We start from the raw sequence: 20288 nt of genomic DNA, 5'->3' as shown, positions 1-20288 counted from the left end.
CTCACCTTTAGGTCTGGCTCTGTTGTAGTAGTGAACAAGTTAGTTTAACTGTCTTTTGCACATCAGTTTCCAAGTGTGGCATAGGCACTCTAGAACCTTCGCAAGAGGTTGGCAAAGTCAAGTCTATACAGGCCTCAGGATACAGAAGTATTATGTTCCTGTTCCATTTTCATATCTCTCATGAATGGATAGCCTACTTTCCCAGAAGCTATGGGTGATATCTAAACAGTTAGAATTCAGGGGCAGATGTGGGGATCTAGGTTCTTATACTAAGTAAGACTTCACAGTGATTTCCAACAAGGTAAGACAATGTCATTCTTCAAAAGACCTAAAGAGATGATTCACAAAAGAGGACATAGCAATGGCGGCAGTCAGCATCATTCATCATCTGGGAATAGAAATCAAAAGTGAGGTGTCTGCTCATGCCTGTTAGCCTCACTGTCTGAGATAAAGAATGGCAGATGCTGGTGAGCATGTGGAGAAATGGCCTCCTTGCCATGGCTGGTGGGGAGTTCAGTAAGTGCTGCCTCTATAGAAAAGGTGATTACAGAAGTGCCTCAGCTATTAAAAATAGAACCACTGTATAACCCAGCAGTCCTATTGTTGAGTATGCTGCCAAATTAAATGAAATCTGTTTGTCAAAGCAATAACTGTTGTGGTGATATATTGTGTACCCTAATAAAATTTGCCTGAAGATCAGAGAACAGAACAAGCCACTAGATAAACATAGAGGCTAGGCAGTGGTAGCAACACCTTTAATCCCAGAACTCACTAGGCAGAGATACCTCTGGATCTCTGTGAGTTCAAAGCCACCCTGGATTACATGAGATTGACTCAGTCTAGGAGAGAAACAGAGCCAGCCAGTGGTGGCACACACCTTTAATCCTAGTACTTGGGAGTCACACACCTTGATTCCCAGCACTTGAGATCTCATGCCTTTGCTTGTGAAGCACACACACCTTTAATCCCAGGAAGTGATGGCTGGTCAGAGAAAGGTATGTAAGGTGTGAGGAGACTTTCAGGCTGAGAAATCCTAGAGGTAAGAGGTGGCTTGTTCCTTTGTCTTTCTGACCTTTTAGCATTTACCCCAATATCTGATACCAGGGTTTTTTTTTTTTTTTTTTTTTAAGACTTATTAGAAATTTGAGTTACAAACTATTGTTTCATGTTTATTCCTGGTGCCATGCCCCCCCCCCAAAAAAAAGTATGCAGCGAAGTGTGCACCAATGTGTGGACAGGCAAAGGAAATGTGGTATGTGTACAGGATGGAATACTGTGTGGTCATAAAAAGAAATAAGTCTTGTCATCTATGATGTGGTGGATGAACCTGAGGACATTAAGTGAACTTAACCAGGCAGAGAGAGACAAGTTCCATCTTCTAAAATGTGTAGAGTCTGACACAATGATGTCATAAAAAAGGAGGTCAGAGTGCTGGTCACCTGAGGTTGGATGGCTAGGATGAAGGGAGATGCTGGTCAGAGGGCTTGTCATTACAGTTAGAGAGGGCATGCTTTTCAGCTGTCCAGAATAAGCACATGCATAGACAGAAAGGAAAGAAATGATTGTCTGAGGTACGAGAGGTGAGCGAGACAGCGGGGAGCAGAGGAGAACTCATGGCTAGTAAGCTTCTTTGGGATGAAATGTCCCAGATCAGCTGTCGTGATGGCTTGACAGCTTTGTGAGCACACTACAGAACACGAGCTTTTCACTTTTAATGGATGAGTGTGTTGTGATTCTCAATGACACTGTTTTAAGAGCACTGCCAAGCCTGACGACTAAAGTTCAAATCCTGGATCCCATATGGTGGAAGGAGAGAAATGATTTCTGAAGGTTGTTCTCCAAACCGTGCTGTGGTATGTGTATGTACATATACAAAAAATACATACCTGCACACTTATGCACACACAAACACACATTTTAAATAAATAAACACAATAAAAACTTTCAAAGCTAATACTAGTTTTCATTATTTTTAAATGTAATTTTTTATAATAATTCATGGATAGTAACACATAATGTTAAATATGTAAAAAGACCCAGAAATCCACAGGTCTGCAGGCCGTCTCTTTACAAGGTGAAGTTTTTGTTTGGCTTACATGTCAGTACATCTGGGATTCCCCAAAGTGCCTGGCATGTGTGAAGTGCTCCCAGCGCCCAGTGAAAGAAGTACTTCTCACAGAGTACACTTGTTGCCTCAAGTGCAAAGTTTACTGAGTTTTAAAGATGAGATTTTGAATTTTTAAGATGGGCATTTTCTTACATTATTATTTTTTAGATTAGCATCCATAGCAATGGGTTTCTTTGGACAGAATTATTTTATACAAGCATTAAAATTACTTATGGAAAGAATTCAGAATTCAAAATAAAAATAAATTGTTATTTGTCTCCATTAAACATTTGCAGTTCAACATACCCTAGACATAAGAAACCATTTGGCAATCACAATGATCTTCCAGAGTCTAGAAGAATTTAAGGAAGAAAGAGGCTTGCTTCGTTCAGCTGAGGACACCTGGATCCTAAAAAAGTTCATGTTCCTCCACTCTAGCTGGTAAATTGAGGCACAGGGGCCAGAGATAAGGCTCAGTGAGTAAAAATGCTTGTCACCAAGCCTGATGACTCTAAGTTCAATCTCAGGATCCTTATAGTTGAAGTGGAGAACTGAGTCCCACAAGTTGTCCTCTGGCCTCCACATATATGCATGAGCACACCCACACACAATAAATGAGTAAATGTTTTTAAACAGGGAGAAAACCCCATGGTTCAGTGTAGCGTGACAGGACTACATTCTGAGGGCTGTGCCAGCATCTCCTCACATTGAGCACCATAGAGTTCACTTACACAGGCCTAGGTCTAGCTTTCTATATATTCCTCGGCTTGATGGCACACGCCATCACACATGCCATCCACTGTTAGCCAAACATCCTATGTACACATGCTGTGTTTGCACACCCAGTGCCATGAATGGCACAGCAGCTCCTCATCCCTTATCTGATAATCACGTGTCGGGGAAGCCACAGAAACTAGAAAAGCAGGCATGTAGTCAGTAGATTCGGTCGGTTATCCTTGGGAAGTTCAAAGGACATGATACTTTATTTTATATTTGGTTTTTCGAGACAAGGTTTCTCTGTGTAGTTCTGCCTGTCCTGGAACTCTCTCTGTAGACCAGGCTGGCTTCAAACTCAAGAGATCTACCTGCCTCTGCCTCCTGAGTGCTGGGATTAAAGGCAGCTCAGGAAACAATGTTTTAAATGATGCTGATGCTTTCTAATGTTCTTAAAGTTAATCTGCATGGTGAATGCAACACTGTTGCATTAGGTAGACGGAACTAAAAGTAAGACAGTCAAACTAACTTGCAGAGCCATCTGAGAGAGGGATATTAGTGCTGTCTTCCTTATAGCACTATTCAACAACTTTTCATTATTTAGAGAATATTTTATCAATTTTTGTAAGCCATCCCACATAGATAGACCGTATATACTTAATACAGTGCACATGCCCCATAGAAATGGAGGAAAATTAAGTTCAAATGTTTCCAGACCAACACACCTGTTAATTCTGTACAACACCAACCAGGCATGCTAAGCAATAGCAGCGTGCTCAACATCAATGGCTGCAACAAAATTTGTTCCAAGTTCTGCATTCACTGGACAAAAAGGGAAGACATCCAGCATCCTCCATTAAAAAACAAACAAACAAACAAACAAACTCCAAAAACACAGCACAATTTTGTTACTATTGTGGTGCCCAGCACATTTTTTTTTATTAGCTTCTCAATCATCCATCACCTGCAAAGAAAGCACCCTGAGCAACATCAGATAAAACAGCCCCAATTAGCCCCCAGCTACCACCACAAATCATGAAGCAGGTACATGATCAACACATTTTTATCATGTGACTTCTGTTCACCAGCTTCTCTCTGGGTCTTGAGGATTCAGTGGTCACTGATTCATGAAATTTATATTTCACAGGAGGAAGCAGACAAGCAAACAAGCAATCAAAATAATTTCAGATATGAGAACCATGAATTAAAAGGACAAAGCAGGGCATAGTGTTAAAAGGAGATTAGTTTCAGGGTCTGAGTTAGGGACCAGGATGGGCAGGGTGATTTAGACAGGGTGTTGGGATCATTCTGTGAAGTGGTTGCAGTGAGCTGAGATATGACAGGGAAAATGAGCTCTCTGTCAGGAGCATCCCCAACCCCAACCCCCAGAGAAACCTGCAAACTGCGTGGGTAGATGTGGTCTAGCTTGCAAGTCTAAGTGGGGTGTACTTGGAATGCACTGGGAAGGGGGCAGCTGTTGGCACTGGAGCCAAGGGAGGCCCCAGGTTGTACTGGAGCAGGCACAAACTAAGTCGTGGAAGGGCTTGGATTTGGGATTTCATTTCCAGTCCCTTGAGAAGTCACTGGGGTGCTGGCTTTGGACACATGACTCATGTTGCATTTGTAGGAATGAACCCAGCTTCTCCTTGTGGAATGGAGTGTGTAGCTGTAGCTGGAAGCAAAGAGACCTGTGATCTACTGACTGTCTCTTTAGGGAGGGGTGGACGACAGAGGCAGAGGTAAAAATGAAAGCTAGATAAGGGATAGGGTTATTTAAAGCCCTGGAGGAGGCTTGCCTCATGGAGGCTTTGCATAGATGGGGTACGTCCTTCTTAAACATGCAGCTTTCAGACACCCGCGGATTTGTGTGATATTGGTTGAAATATTAAGGCAACTCCACGTAGTTCAAAGGGAGGTTTATTTTGTGGGGTAACTTACAAGTGAAGGGATAGGTAACAGGGTCTGGGAAAGGTGTAGCGTCCGGTGGAGTTCTCTGGAGAACTCTGCTCAGTCTACCTCCAGCGTCCAGGGTCCTGGAACCAAGAGAAGCCTCTCCTCTGGATCCTGGGTCTTCAGCCTCCTCTCTCAGCCCCACCTTGTGGGCGTGACCATTACCGAAGCCTCAGTGGGAGTTGGAACTTGCAGGCCAAGGCTCGAATAGTTACCCACTACAGTCTGAACTCACAGGAACTCACAGGATAAGTTAACGGAGCCAGTTCTTCATTCCTACCACCAACAGGCATGGTGTTGCCGTCTTCAAAATGCTTTACCTCAGGTCTTTTTCCTTTCAATCTTTCTGCTTGTAGCTGCCATCCTGATCTCCCTCAAACACCGATTTCATCATGTCTACCTTGCTGATAAACGCATGTGTGTATTCATGGAGCTACTGAGCAATGGCAGTGAGCTAGTTTGGTTTAGTGGGTATGGTTCACACACCTGAGATACAGTCCTTATGTCCTACAGGATTTTATGAGAATTTACCTGGATTGATGCTATTAAAACATATAAAATGATGGAATGGGGAATCAGATCCACAGTAGAATTAATAAAGCCCATGGAGAAGGTAGGGCTTGTTTTACCTCTGGAATGAAAGAAAATTTTAGCAGTGAGGGCAAAGGGGCTCTGTTAAGAAAAAGAAAGACACATGCTATCTTGTGTGTTTGTGTGGGGGGGCATGGGGAATAAATGGGAGAGAATGTGTTAAAAGAAAAGGACATCTGCTTTGAGAGTCTGGGAATCAAAGCCACAGGATGAGAAGGTGTTGAATTATAGATGCCCTCGAAGCTGGGTACAGAGGCTTTGGAGTCGATTCCGCTGGATGTAAGAAGTCGTTAAAGATTTGCGACAAGATTAAGACTTAGTGCAGGCTTAGCTGACACTAGCAATTATTTCACTCTATAATTTTTAGGTATTTATCATCTTTAGGTCGTTATTACAAACCTGGCATGCAACTCCTTGGACTTAAAAAGTACATACCCTGGGTGTGTGCAGCCTCTATGGAGTAGGCACACAGTAATGTCTGATGATGGTGGTGATGTTGACTGACACACATAAGGAAGACTAATATGGCAATAGCCTGGCCTCTGGATGGAAAATAATGCATCTAGAAGGTGAGAAGTTAGTAAGGAAGATGTTCCAGAAATGCATGAAAGAAGAAATGTGGAAGTGACAAAATGCTTTGAAAATAGGGCCTGGAGAGCTGGCTCAGCAGTTAAGAGCATTTACTGCTCTTGTGAAGGACCCAAGTTTGGTTCCCATCACCATGTTGGATGGTTCACAACTACCCAGGATTTCAGCTCAAGGAGATCTGATGTACTCTTCTGGCTTCCATGGATACACACACACACACACACACACACACACACACACACACTTAAAAATAAAGAATATATAAAAATAAATTAAAGGAGCTATAACCACTTTGAATGGGGAAATGCATTAAAAATTACGTTTTCGAGTCTAATGTTTTGGAAAGCCATGATGCCAGTCAGGTAAGATGAAAGAAATCAGCGAGGGAGTTAGTTCAAAGCGTGAGATGAATTTGGCTTTGGATGGTAAACTGATTACATTTCTCATTAGAACAACTTGAGGGAGGAGAGGACTGTCTTGGACCATGATTTAAGGAGACAAGTTCATCATGGAGGGAAGCCATGGCAGCTGGGGTCCTGTCCATGGTGTCTGAAGCTTGTGGTGCAGTTCCTTACACACCAGGTAGGCCTTACCTACTGAAGGTTTCACCCCCTACCCCCCCATCCCACCCCCCCCCCCCACCAACAATTCTGTCAGCTGGGGACCGGTGTCCAAACACAGGAGCCTGTGAGCTCTCACAGACAGGACTTAGCCTAGTGGCGGGATATTCATTTAGAGGCGGCCTAAGGAACTGGCTCAATGGAATGAAGGGGTTCTGAAGAGACACAGTCCGTTCGTTTCAGCAATTAGGCATGGAGGAGCTGTCTGTTCTAAGAGGCACAGGAATCCAGAGTTCAGTGAGATCGGGCCTTGATCATTGTGTAGCCCAGTGAGGAGAGCAGAGAAGGCAAAACAGAATTCAGTTTCATGCAAGTGTGTAGAGGGGGCAACGAACTGACCAAGTGAGTTTGACAGGCCCTACTCACCTGTGCAGACTTCCTGCCTGAGTGAAACAGGCTGTCCCAGAGAAGAGCCCAGGAAAGCAACACAGATGGATCCTCATGGTTATGCTTCCTGCCCTGTGTCTTGTTACTCTGGCCACAACTGTCTCGAGTCAAAGGTTAGTGGTCTTTTAGTTGGTCTAAAGATGGCCGGATACTCATCAGAAACTCTGCCCCACAGTGTCTGTCCTTTATTGTTCAGTGAGTGACAGGCACAGTACAGGCAGATCCTGTCAGATGGTTTGAATGTGTCACAGAGCAGACACCAGACGCCTAGACAGCAGTAGAAGAGACTGTGTGTGAAGAAGCACAGATGGGCTGGCCCGTGAATAGAATTACCAGCGTTACAGGAAGTAGATGCCTCCCAAGGAAGGCTGGATAAGGCTTTTGACCCCACCATTGAGCCACAAGAAGCACAGTTGTTCCTGGACAGAACAATAGTTTCCTGGCTGACAACATGTGTTGTAGAATATTATTTTAAGTATGTTACTTTTGTTTGTGTTGTATTTGTTTAACTCTGTGAAGTGGTGTTACTGTGCCTGCCTAAAACACCTGATGATAAAGAACTGAACAGGCAATAGCGAGACAGGAGAAGGGATGGGTGGGGATGGTAGGCAGAGAGGATAAATAGAAGGAGAAATCTGAGAGGAAAGAGAAGTAGCCAGAGAAGGAGGAGGATTCCGGGGGCCAGCCACTCACCTACACAGTTAGACATGGAGTAAGAAGGAAAGAAACTGTATACAGGAATAGAGAAAGGGAAGAGCCCAGAGACAAAAGGTAGATGGGATAATTTAAGGAAAGCTGGCAAGCAACAAGTAAAGCTAAGGTCGGGCATTTATAATTAAGAATAAGACTCCATGTGTGATTTATTTGGGAGCTGGGTGGCGCGTCCCCCAAAAGAGCAAAAACAAACATATTTGGTTTTTATTTCATCTTTATATAGCCCAGGCTGGCCTAAAGCTCACATTCTCCCATTTTAGTCACTGAGATTAAGGGGAACCTAGCTGATATGATAGTTCTTGGATGTCTTTATTTAGAATAAATCCCTAACATTTGTGGTGTGGTGTCCTAGAATTTCACACCTTCTAATGTCCCAAGAAACATAAAACACTCCAGTTGTTTGGCTTTGATTCTATTTGCACCATGGAGAGGGGCCAGGTGATCTCCAGAAAACAGACCAAAATGTTGTGTACATGAGCATGGGCAACTTCCTTTCCAGAAGAGTTCACAGTAAAGAACAGAAACCACAGTTAAAGCTTGTAGCAAGCCCAGCCAACTCCCAAATAATGACACGGAGACTTATTATTAATTATGAAAGCTTGGCCTTTATTTTAGGCTTGTTTTCAACTAGCTCTTATAACTTAAATTAACCCATATTTTTATTTATTATCTATGTTCTACCATGTGGCTTTTACCTCTCTCCCATTCTGTATGTCTGACTCCTCTGGCTGGTGTTCTGCCTTTCTTCTTCCCAGAGTCCTCTCTGTCCCTGGAAGTCCTGCATAACCTCTTTCTGTTTGGCTATTGGCTATTCAGCTTTTGATCAAACCAATCAGAAGACACCTTGGCAAAGCTCCATCTTCGCAGTGTGAACAAATATTCCACAACAGCCCATTGTTACTATCCTCTCTTCCTTTCCCGTGGTGATCCCAGGGCCTGCCTGTGGGCATGTTCTCAGGAAAAGCGTGGACACAGGCAGACAGGTAAACTCTAGTGTATCCACTAGGCTTGAAGGAAAGCAACCCCAGAAGATAGCTATAGAAGGATGGCTGCCAAGACCTTGAGTGTCAATGTGCTGACGGCTAACTGCCAGGAAGGGATCGCTTGATTTATTAAAAGTAAAGATTTCTGCTCTACCTCACATCAATTGTGTGACATGCATGGGGGGGGGGGGGGAGAAGGTGTAGGAATTTGAATTTCTGTAAGCATGCAGATTTTTCTGGAAGCACTGCAAACCCCAAACTCCATCCCCACCCGCTCTTCCTGTCTTGGGCCCTGCTACTGCTGTCAGTTCTGTGGTACTGAGGAAACAAAGGGAAGATCACTGGGGGAGGAGGCTGCTAAAGAAAGCAGCAGAGGATGGACAGTGGAGAGGCCTGGCATGGCTTCTGTAAGAATTGCTGAGGAGTGAAAGGAGAGATCCTCTGTGAGGCGAAGCTGGAGAGCAGGGTACACAGGACAACAGTAGGAACTGTCTTGCTTAGCTTTAGTTGTCAACTTGGAACACCCTAGAGTCATCTGGGAGGCAAGCCAACACTGAGGGATTACCCCGATCAGATTGGAAGTGGACATGGCTGAGGTTGGAGGAGGTAGGGATTTCCATGATTGTTAATTCGAGTAGGAGGGTCCAGTCCACTGTGGGCAACATCATTCCTAGGCAGTCGGTCCTTGGCTGTAGAAGGGAGCCAGCAAGTAGTGTTCTTCCATGGCTTCTGCTTCAAGCTCCTGCTTGAATTCCATCTCTGATGTTCATTGATGATGAGACTGTGACCTGGATGTGCTTTCGATCAGAGTGTTTTATCATGGTAACAGAAAAGAAACTAGAGCAGGAAAGAAGATTCATTTTGGGAACCATGAGCCAAGATGGTAACTGAGACCCTGTGGATGGATTAGATTTCTGCTGCTGCCAGAACTTTTATAATCAGCATCAAATTTTAGACAGGGCACTGCAGCCCTTTTATGATTAACAGAGTACCAGTTACATAAGGACACTGCATTAGCAGCTGTGCGACAGAACACTTACTACTGTGGACTTAAAGCAGCAACGAACACAGCTGTGATTTGACGCGAAACAATCTATGTTCCAATAAGCACAAATTAATTTAACAAATTCACAGTGCTCATTATGCAGCAGATAGATTTCTAGCTACCCTAGAATGTGGTTCATCAGAAGGTGACCTCAGCGAGTGTAAAAGCGGATTTCATAAGATGATAAAGGCAGACAGTGATGGGATTTAGTCCCAGGGTTGATAAAGAGGGTGCCTAGAGTGTTCACTCAGCATTTCATGTCTTTACTGTGTCTTATTTGTGTCAGTACTGTTGTAGGCACTAGAGCTTTAGTAGCCAACAAAACAAGCCAGAATCCTTGCTCTCAGTTTATACTTTGATGAGGGAAAACAGAAGAGTTAAAAAAAAAAAAATCAAAGAAGAGCTTGGCATTGTGCCACAAGCCTTTAATCCCAGCAGTTGGAGGTCTGTTAGTTTGAGGCCAGCGTGGTCCTCAGAGAGATCCTGTCTCAAAACAAACAAACAAACAAACAAACAAAAAACAAAGAAAATGAAATACTAAGGAAGATCAAATGGTGGTAAATTTTTTGGAGAAAAATAAAGAGTAGTATTCAGGGATTGAGGACATACTGCAACATCAAAGATGTTCTTTAGGAAAAAAGACATTTAAACAAGACTTAAAAGCCAATGAGAAAAAGAGGAGGCATTTGGCGTTGGTAGTACTGGAGATGAGAACAGCTTCAGAGGAAGAAGCCAACCTCCCCTCTTCAAAGAGCAGCCAGGAGTCAACATGAATACATGAAAAATAGGAGGTGGAGCACTTGAAAAAAGGAAGAAGGTAGGGGTAGCCAATAATCTAAGGCAGAGCAGAATTCTACAAGAATTCTGCTTTTATTTTAAGTGGAATGTGAGCCAAAGGGAGCTCAAGGCAGACTGAGCTACTCTGATAGTTAGGGTACTTCAGCTTATGAGTGTGAATGTGGACTCCATTTCTTTCTCTCCCTAAATTTCTTTCTTCATCTGTAAAATAGTGGAGATGACTCTAACCCGTGAGGGTGTTGTGATAATTAAACAGCATATGTGCAAAAACATTTAGCAGTTACTTGACATGGAGTAGGCACATTCTTTCCTCCCCTGTCTTCTTGTTTCCTGGGCCTCCCACCTCGTGCTGGGAGGGAGAGGTAAGGGTACAAAGAGTGACAGCTTGGCTAGCTGACATCACTTCAGGGTTCTACTGTAACTGTTTCATGGGCGGCTGATGATGTGGCTGTGTGGACAGGCTGCCGGGTGGGTGGGTGGGTGGGCAGTCATCTGAGCACAGTTCCTGGCTCTCCAGGCCTCGATCGATGGGATTTTTCTCGATGGTGTATCAATGCAGTCTCAGAGAATGAATGCATGTTTATTTGCCTCCGGGTTTGACTGGGTGGATGGTAACTGATGAATGAATGTCTTCCCCCTCATGTCCGGAGGGGCCTCCTCGGATCTGTCCTGTGCAACAAGAGCAATTCTTACAAACCAGCTCTGCTTGTGGCTTCCGGGACAAGACAGCCAGCCTGGCCTACACAGACAGACCCTGTCCGGGTAAGAAGGCTGCAGGCTCTAGACCGTCCAGCAAAGCGACAATAGAAGGGCTCCTGAGGAGAGCCGCCGAGGTCCGCGCCCGGCGAGGCTGCGCGCGCCCTGAGGAGCAGCGGGCGGCCGCGTGCGAGCGGCGGGGCGGGGCGACCCGAAGCGCGAGCCCGGGGGTCGGGGGACTCCGCGTGGGCCACCGCCTCCTCCGCAGCCGCAGCGGCAGCCCGGCGCGCCGCCGCCGCCCAGCCCGGTCCAGGGCCGCTTCCCGCCCTCGCTCTCCTCGGCTGGGCTCGCCGCGCCGCGGCCGCTCCCTCCTCCCAAGCGCGCGCAGGCGCGCGGCCGAGGCAGCGCGGAGCGCCGAGCGCATCGATCGGCCTGCTCTCTGTGGCCGCCCGCCCGCCCGCCCGCCCGCCGGGCCCATCGCGCGCTCGGGGCTCGACTCGGCAGGCGGCGGCCGCGGCGGCTGAGGAGGCAGCGCTGTGGCGGCGGCTGAGGCGGCTGAGGAAGGCGGCGGCGGCGGCGGCTCGGCCCGGAGTCCCCGCTCCCGCGCCATTTCGGACCCGGAGCGAGCGTGGCGCGGGCCTGAAGGCGGCGGCGGCGGGAGCCTGAGGCGCGGCGGCTCCGCGGCGCGGAGAGAGGTAGGGCGCGGACGGCGCTCCTGGGCCGCTGCCCGGTGCCGAGCCCGGCGCGGCCGGGCGGGGCCGCGGCGCTGAATGAAGCCGGCTCGGGGAGGCGGGCGCGGGGCGCCGGGGCCGGGCGGCCGCCGCTTCCTGGACGCGGAAGCCTGCCTTCCTCCTCCGGGCCGCGGCCGGCCCTCCGCGCCGCCCCGGCCTCCCCGCCCGGCCTCGGCTGCAGCCGGCATCGGCGCCCGGCTAAGTTGTCGGGCGAGCGGGCGAGCGCGCGGGCTCCCCCGGCCGGGTGCGAGCCCCCGGGGAGGTGGCGGCGGGAAGGGCTCGCGGCCGGCGGCCCGCGGCCCTGGGGGTCCTCGGGGTCCTCGGGGTCCTCGGGGTCCTCGGGGTCCTCGGGGCGGGGTGGGGTGCATCTGCCGCCGAGTTCGCGGCCGCTCCCCTCCCCCACGCATGTGTGGGCTGTGACATTGCCGCGGCCACAAAGGAGGAGGTGGAGGTGGCGACGGTGGTGGCAGAACAGGTGGCCCACGCCCTGCGCGGGGAGCCCGCGACCCGCAGTGAAAAGCAAAAAGTTCACGCGGCGGGTCCGGGTGGCTTTGTGTGGGAGGCGCGGAGGGACGGCGAGAGCCGAGGCAGGGGGCTATCCCTGAGTGGAGCGCGGGCAGCCCGGCTCTCGGAGCTTGAATCGCCTGCTGCCCCGTCCCCTCCAGCTTGCGGGTTTGCCCTCTCGCCCTTTCCGAACCCGACTCCAGAGTTCATTGTGGCATTCCGGCGGACCTCTGTGAAAGCCTCTCCGGCCGGTGGGTTACAGCCCAAGTCCTGAGCCAGCCTTGGTCAAGCTTGATTTTCATCTAGGCAAGGAGTTAAAAACAGAATGACATGTTATGTTTGCCGTGGAAAAATCATCTGAGGAGACATGTTGAAAAGTCATAATAATCCCTTCGGAGTTAACCATATGACTTGGTGTCACCCCCCATGACAGACAATAGACATCAAACATGCATGGTATCAATATATTTACTTTGACACTGTAGCCATCCTCAAGCATCCTTGGTTTTAAGAGGTGGCAGGTAGTAATTTAATTTTACACCTTTTTAAAAAATTAGCAAAATTGCTGGAATCTAGTCCCAGTCACACCCCTTTACTACCTTTTGTAATGGGGGAGGGTGCGTCTGTCTTGCTTAAGCTCATCCTTGAGTAAGACTTTTTTTTTTTCTAGTGGACTTAACTATTACTAGGTTTTAAAAACTTGACTTAAGTGTTATTTTCAGCAAAAACTAGCGCATCAATAAGTACCAGGAGATGTGTCTCTAATTATCACATATGTGATCCAATATCTGTTCACAGTATACCCTAAGTTAGCAAACATTTTAGTCTGTAGGACTTACTTACACCCTTAAACAATTATTGAGGGTCTCAGAAATCCTCTGGGGGGACATACCAGTATTTACCACATTAGAAGAAACAATTTTTATTATTCAGTTAATTTAGAACTAGAAATAACATGCCTATTGGTAACACGGATGCATTTTCAATGAAAAGTAACTTTTCTAAAACAAAATAAGAATTAGAGTGGCATTGTTTTACACATTAGCAACCTGTTTAATTGTGTGCCTTCATAGGAGATGCTGTACTCGCTTATATACCTGCATCTCATACCTGCATTCTCTCATTGTGACTAGAGCCCAGGAAGCTACCTGCACTTGTAAGAAGGCTAAAAAACAATTGCTATAAAAACAGTTTTAACCTCTTGTTCCCTACCACACAAAGTCTTAGGAACCCATTGGGTTCCAGAATGGCTCTTGTAAGGTAGCCACACTATTTGTGGGGGGCGGGGCAAAGGTCACGTTTCCATGTGATTCTTTTTCACCTGTCTCATTTGCCATGGCCTACATTTGTTGTAACACTTGAAGGCCAGCAGGTAAGTTATGTTAGTACTGGCTCCCAGCATGACCCCAGACAAGCGGCAAGAAAGGATAGGTGGGGCAGAGCAGAACAGGGAGTTGGATGAAGGGCTGGGAACGGTGTTTTCTGACCTTGTTTCTGTTATCGAGGGGCTCAGGCACAAGATGAGGAGGACAGTATGCTGGAAAAACAGTGACATTTTTTCCTCTTGGTACCTGGGTGAATAATTCTTGGTCATCAATAATTAGACTGTATTTTGTGTTATTTACACTATATATACATACATTGATCTGGAACTATTTATTCTGTAATAATGTGGCTTTTCTCCCATTCTTTTACAGCCATGCCCCTTTATTTGTAATAGTGTGTATTATATAAGGGAAAGGAGAGAAAATGAATGTCTTCATGGAATAGTGACTAAAAAATAACAGATCTTTTCTATTTGGGGATTGTTAACTGTATAAGTTGCTAGTACTTACTGCACCTGTTGGGAGACAATGTACTATATAAGCAGAGTAAAAGTTGCAGGGATTACTGAGAAACTCTACATCTTTCACATTTTTTTTTCTTGCTAAAAGTAGTGTTTATCTCTGAATTTCACTATTTTTCTTATGCAGAGGTAACTTTTTTAGTACTCATGTAGGATTATATGTTATAATTGATCTGATGAATTATACCAAATAGTTGATCCCAAATCCTTAAAACTCCTACTTTTTACCTTTGTTTTCCCCACAGGTACCTTAAAGATGAAAATGCCATCAAATATTATCTCTATTTGCCTCATTGCCTAGGTTTTTCTTTCCCCATAATTCAGTTTTGACACCACACTCCTATTTTGTTGCCTATCATGAAAGAACTGTTCCGATGGCTTTAAAATAGAATTCTACAACTGTTGGTGCCAACAAAGATGCTCTTAGGCTACCTACTTCTAACTTTTAATATCCAGTCAACAAGGATACTGCAAGGGTGGATGTGGAGACAGCTGTCAGCAAGCTTATGCGGGTGTGTCCACAGGGTATAGAGTGCTGTGCAGGATACTTGTACTTAGTGAAGTCATAATACATTCCTTTGAGAGCCATTAGCTGCTACAAAACAGCAATCTGGCTGTTTGATCAAACACGCTGGATGAATATAGGATGAAAAAACTGTTTTCCCTGTATTTTTATTAAGTGTTGATGAGGGGAATTGTAAATAAGTACAGCTTACTCCTGTGTACATCTGCAGTCACAGTATTTTAGAATACCTTAGAGTTTTACATGTAAAGGTGAGTGTTAAAATATTGATAAGAGTATTTGATAATCTTGTGTGAGACATGTTCTAATTTAGTTACATTTTTATTTATTATAAGGCCTGCTGAAAATGACTGAGTATAAACTTGTGGTAGTTGGAGCTGGTGGCGTAGGCAAGAGTGCCTTGACGATACAGCTAATTCAGAATCACTTTGTGGATGAATATGATCCTACGATAGAGGTAAATCTTGCTTTATATTCTACATGTGGTTTGTGCAGAGCGATCATCCTTTGCATAAAAAAGATATCTCTGATCATTTTTGTATTTATTAGAAAATTATACTGAAATTTATTTCAATTATATGTGATGTTCTTTAGTTTTAAGGCTTTAAACTGAGTGATAGGTAACCATAGATGTAAGGAGCCCTACTTCTTTTGAGAGAATGTCACAGAGAATAAGATCTAAGGTGCCCACTGTGTCCTTGTATTTGCAATTTGGTAAGTATATTTCATGGTTTTGTGAGAATATAGCTTTGCATTTGATCTGTATCTGCAGGATTTTTTGTTGTTGTTTTGGTATTTTTGAGTCAGGGTCTCACTATGTAGCTCTGACTGCCCTAGAACTCACTACTCACTATGTAGACCAGGCCAGCTTTGAATTCACAGAGATCCATCCACCTGCCTTGCCTGCCTCTGCCTCCCAAATGCTGGGATTAACGATGTGTACCGTCATGCCTAGCGCAAGTTGTTTTTTTGAATGCATTTTATTTTTATGGGTTTCTTAGAATTTTGCTGTGATGGTGAAAATTTGATTTACTAGAAAAATAGAATCATTTGATGGTTGAGTTTTTTAAACTTAATATAGTTTGATGAGTAAGATCTTCAAAATTACTTTCAGACATTTTTTATTCCATAAAATCTTAACCAATTAAAGGCCAACTGCTAAATAATAAAATTAAAACCTGGAAGAGATCTTGAAAAATAGTATGTCCTATTGCTGGCAATAGGTTCAAGTTTTCCAGAGCAAAGATGGGTTTATTCAACCTCTAAGACCAGCAGGAGGGGCTTTTCTTTAACTGTGCTTGTTAGCTCATTTTTCACAAGGTTATTCGCACATTTATGTGTGATCTAAATATATTAAATTAACATCATTGAGGCAAGAAGTAAATGTTATCTTGCCTTTGAAATAGCCTTTACTGTTAGATTCTTTCTTAGACATCCCAGTCCTAGCTTTTATTCTTTGTTCTAATGTTCCATTTCTAGTTTTGTGAAGTAGGTGCTAATGTACCCCAGGGTGGGTCTTCAGTTAGCTGAGGCCTAGCATGGAGTCATGGTCTTCCCTCCAGCTTCTACCTCTTGAGTGGCCTGTGTGCCTCCATGCTCCAGCAAGGCTATGCTGGGGAGTCAAATCCAGGGCTTGTGGTATGCTAGGTGATCCTCTAACTTCTATATCCCTATTTCATGTACCAATTTAAAAAGGAACAAAAATCAGTTCTGAAGAATTTTGTAGGGCATTGGAATTGTAAGCTATGAAATCTCAAGTAGGTTACCGTACTGTTATGGGTCTCTCTGTGTCTTGAAGAAATACTGTGCTGAGATGAGTTTTGAGGGCATTGGTGAGCTTGGAAAAATGTTTATGTAACTTAAAACATTGAAGGTTGATTAAAGAACTGTTAGAAAGTGTCAAATAATTTTAGTAGTGCACCACCCTCTAAAAAATAGATCAGAGAGCCGGGTGGTGGTGGTGCATGCCTTTAGTCCTAGCACTTTGGGAGGCAGAGGCAGGTGGATCTCTGTGAGTTCCAGAGGCCAGCCTGGGCTTCAAAGTGAGTACCAGGGCAGCTAGGCCTGCTACACAGAGAAACCTTGTCTCAAAAAATAAAACAAACAAGTAGAGCAGAATGCTCATTTGTAAAGATTTGACTTAAGCATAGAAAGAATTTTATTTGGCTTCCAGTTTAAGAAGCTGTATCAGTGAAGTAGAATCCTGTGTACTATTCTTTTACATTTATTTTGACAAGTCAGTTCAGGGCTGTACGTAGTTCTGCTTTTTTCTTTGAGGAAGATCAAAAAGTTCACCCGTTTTTGATTGGTATTCTAAATCCACAGTTACTTGGTATGTTCTGCCATTTAAATCAAATGTAAAAGGAAGTTTTAATAGAATACATGTGATGTGTGGAAGTTTTCCTGGGGTTTGGAAGATGATTTCAACAGAAGTAATCATCTTCCTTGAAAATCTGAGCGATTGCATTGTGCTTTTAAGCTTCATGAATATAGATACACAGAACGAAGTCAGAAATGCAGCCTAAAATAGCTTAAGAAACCTTTAGCTCAGCCTTGCTAACTATCCATTCTGTGTAAGGAAAGTAGAAAAGGTTCAGAAATGTAAATTTCTAACTCTGAGTATGATTTCTGCCAAGCCAGAAGACTTGACTCTGGGGAGCACTGATACCCTGTGAACTTTGAAACTGACATCCCCAGGTAGTTAGCCATCTGGAGAAAAGTATCAGAGATCACCCTTATCTCACAAGCTGTGGTGAGTCTCAGGGAAACTGACAAGGTAGTTTCTTTGGGTAGTTCATCTATGAGAAAGGCAAAAGAGCTTAAAGAGACTTGATTAAATGAAAATGCCAACTTCACACCATTACCAAAAGTTTTAATTGATGAAAAATGTGGTCAGAGGGAAAATTCATGGGAGCTGGGTCTGGTGGCAGATACTACTCTGAAGTGGGTCGATTTCCAGTTCAAGACCTGCCTGGGTTACAGATTAGGTAAGGACAGCCTGGGCAACGTAGTGAGACCTTATCTTAAAGTGAAAAATAAAAGGGCTAGGGATGAAATGCTTGTACTTTTGGAATTCCATTAGTTTCTCTACTTAAAAAAAAAAAAAAAGGTCAAGAAGTTCTGTTTTTTGGTTTTTTTGTTTTTTGAGACAGGGTTTCTCTGTGTAGCTTTGTGCCTTTCCTGGAACTTGCTTTGCAGACCAGGCTGGCCTCAAACTCACAGAGGTCTGCCTGCCTCTGCCTCCAGAGTGCTGGGATTAAAGGTGTGCACCACAACCACCTGGCCGCAAGCAGTCTTTTAAAAACTTAAATGATAATATCACTAAGTTTTATTTTAGTGACAGACTTTGTGAAAAATTTGATTTTTATCTATGAATGTGGGAGGTATTCTAATTGTCCTAAGGATATTTAGCTATTTAGTGGTAAGACTGAATTTAAATTTTCTGAAAACAAGTGACATTTCCACTATTGTATTTTTGTTGTTGCTTTTTTTTTCTTTCTTTCTAGACAGAGTTTCAAAAAAACTCATTATTTTGTTTTTTGTGTTTTTACCTATAGATACAACCTCTGATTATATCAGTTTATAAATCTATATACACAGGGTTTCTCTGTATATCCCTTGCTGTCCTGGAATTCACTCTGTAGACTAGGCTGGCCTCAAACTCAGAGATTCACCTCCCTCTGCCTCTAGAGTGCTGGGATTAAGGGTGTGCGCCACTGCCACATGACCACTACGGTATTTTTTAAAAAGTAAGAAAGTAGCTGTCTTTCCAACTAAGAAAATGTTTAATAATCTTGTAGATCATTCATCAGTATACTGTGACTTGAATTTAATTTACTAATGACAGCCTATGGCAGATACATAATAGAGAACTACATAGGTGTGACCCTAGACCATATTAACATTGGAGACAGTATTAAAATTAAATATTTTAATTTTCATGAAGTCCACTAAAGTTCTTCAAAGAAGTAATTAACTTGTTAGAGGGACACGATTATTACAGTCTCATAGGAAGTCCTCAAACAATACTCAACTAGAAATAGCAAAGAATGAACTAGCCAGCATATCAGTTCTGAGATTAAATAAAGCCTATGTGCTGCATATAGCTTTAAACATTGCTCAGACTATCAGATTCATGCCCAGTGGTAACTTTCATTTTGGTTTTCAAGTATGACATAGATTTAAGTTTACCTTTTGTAAAGTTAAATTGCTATGCATTATGTTATTTTACTCTAAAGTTGACTAAAATACTTTGACTTGAAAATAGTTTTATTTTAAAAGCAGTTTTGTTTAAAGCTGTGACCAGCTCTTTTCTCCCTTTTGTGAGTGCCCTCTACTGGTAACTTACTTGCTTTTATAATAAATAACAATGAAAACTCAAGTTTGTTGTTTTTTGTATTTTAAGATATAGATACAACCTGTGATTATATCAGTTTATAAATCTATCAACTTTACTTGGGTGTCTTATATGTAATTAGTAGCTTTACATTTTTTTACATGAGTTTTACTCTGCTAATACTGATACAGAAATTACTATGTATATTACTTAGACTTAGCTAAGTAGATGAAATATGTACGAGGGGAAGAGACTGCATTTCCCTGTGAGCACTGGTGGGCTTAATGTGTTGGATGAAAGGACTAAAAGCTGCAGTGTACTCTGAATTCACCTGCTTGTGCTCTGGGGCCACTGCATGGACTTTGAAGCATTGTGTGTCAACAGAGGGTTCTAGGAAGGGCTTGTTCAAAATGACAAACAGAAGGTTCTCATTTTGTAGACTAGTAGTCTAACTAGAAAAACCATAAAAATTCAGGCAGTGTTTTTAGATCAGTGTTGAGTATTTACTTAGTATTTATTTAGACCTGAATTTTAAAAATTTATTGGCTGTATATCTGAGATTCTTATGATGAGGTTTTAAGAAAACCTGGAATTCCTTAATTCATAAAATATTATTCAAAGCTTACTTTGTCTCATGAAGTTTTCCTGAGGATTGAAGAAACATTAAGGAGCCAAAAGGCTAGATCCTTCCTTTCATGATGCCTGTTCATTGTATATGTATTTTTTGGAGCAGAATTTAAGTTAGTGGTCCAAGGTCTTTATCCTTTGAGAGCATTAGTTTCTTACCTCTGTGCTGGAATGTAGCTTCTTAGTAGAGTTCTTAGCTGGCATGGGTGCTGGGAACTGAACTCAGGTCTTCTGCATGACTAGTGTATGCTATTAATTGCTGAGCAACCCAGACCCTATTATTGTGATCTTAATTTAATAAAGTTAGTAGGAATGAATAGTGATAAATACTGAGAGAGTTAGTAATGGATAATGCCTTAAATAATGTTTTCAACTTTTTATTTTGAAAATTTCAGACCAATAAAGTCCATCATGAGGGAAAGTCAAGGCAGGAACTCAAGGCAGGGACTGGAGCAGAGGTCATGGAGGAATGGTGCTTACAGGCTTGCTCTCCATGGCTGGCTAAGTCTACCTGCTTATTCAGTTCAG

The 20288-nt window shown here is 43.7% G+C and overlaps 1 protein-coding gene across 2 annotated transcripts in view; it reads left to right on the top strand.

Annotated features, from left to right (window-relative positions):
- The first annotated feature begins 11577 nt into the window (after positions 1–11577).
- Kras (KRAS proto-oncogene, GTPase) overlaps positions 11578–20288 on the top strand; it is a 32201-nt gene continuing 23490 nt past the window's right edge. The window contains exons 1-2 of one of the 2 annotated variants that reach the window (XM_036181707.1): positions 11578–11888; positions 15133–15254. In XM_036181707.1, coding sequence (XP_036037600.1) covers positions 15144–15254 — 111 coding nt within the window. In that variant the 5' untranslated portion in view covers positions 11578–11888; positions 15133–15143. The remainder of the gene's footprint in view (positions 11889–15132; positions 15255–20288) is intronic. The other variant, XM_036181708.1, reaches the window with a different exon arrangement.

The sequence above is a fragment of the Onychomys torridus genome, chromosome 3 (assembly GCF_903995425.1).
Source record: "Onychomys torridus chromosome 3, mOncTor1.1, whole genome shotgun sequence".
Lineage (NCBI taxonomy): Eukaryota > Metazoa > Chordata > Mammalia > Rodentia > Cricetidae > Onychomys > Onychomys torridus.
Note: the sequence above shows the minus strand (reverse complement) of the source record. Positions and strands in the feature narration are given on the sequence as shown.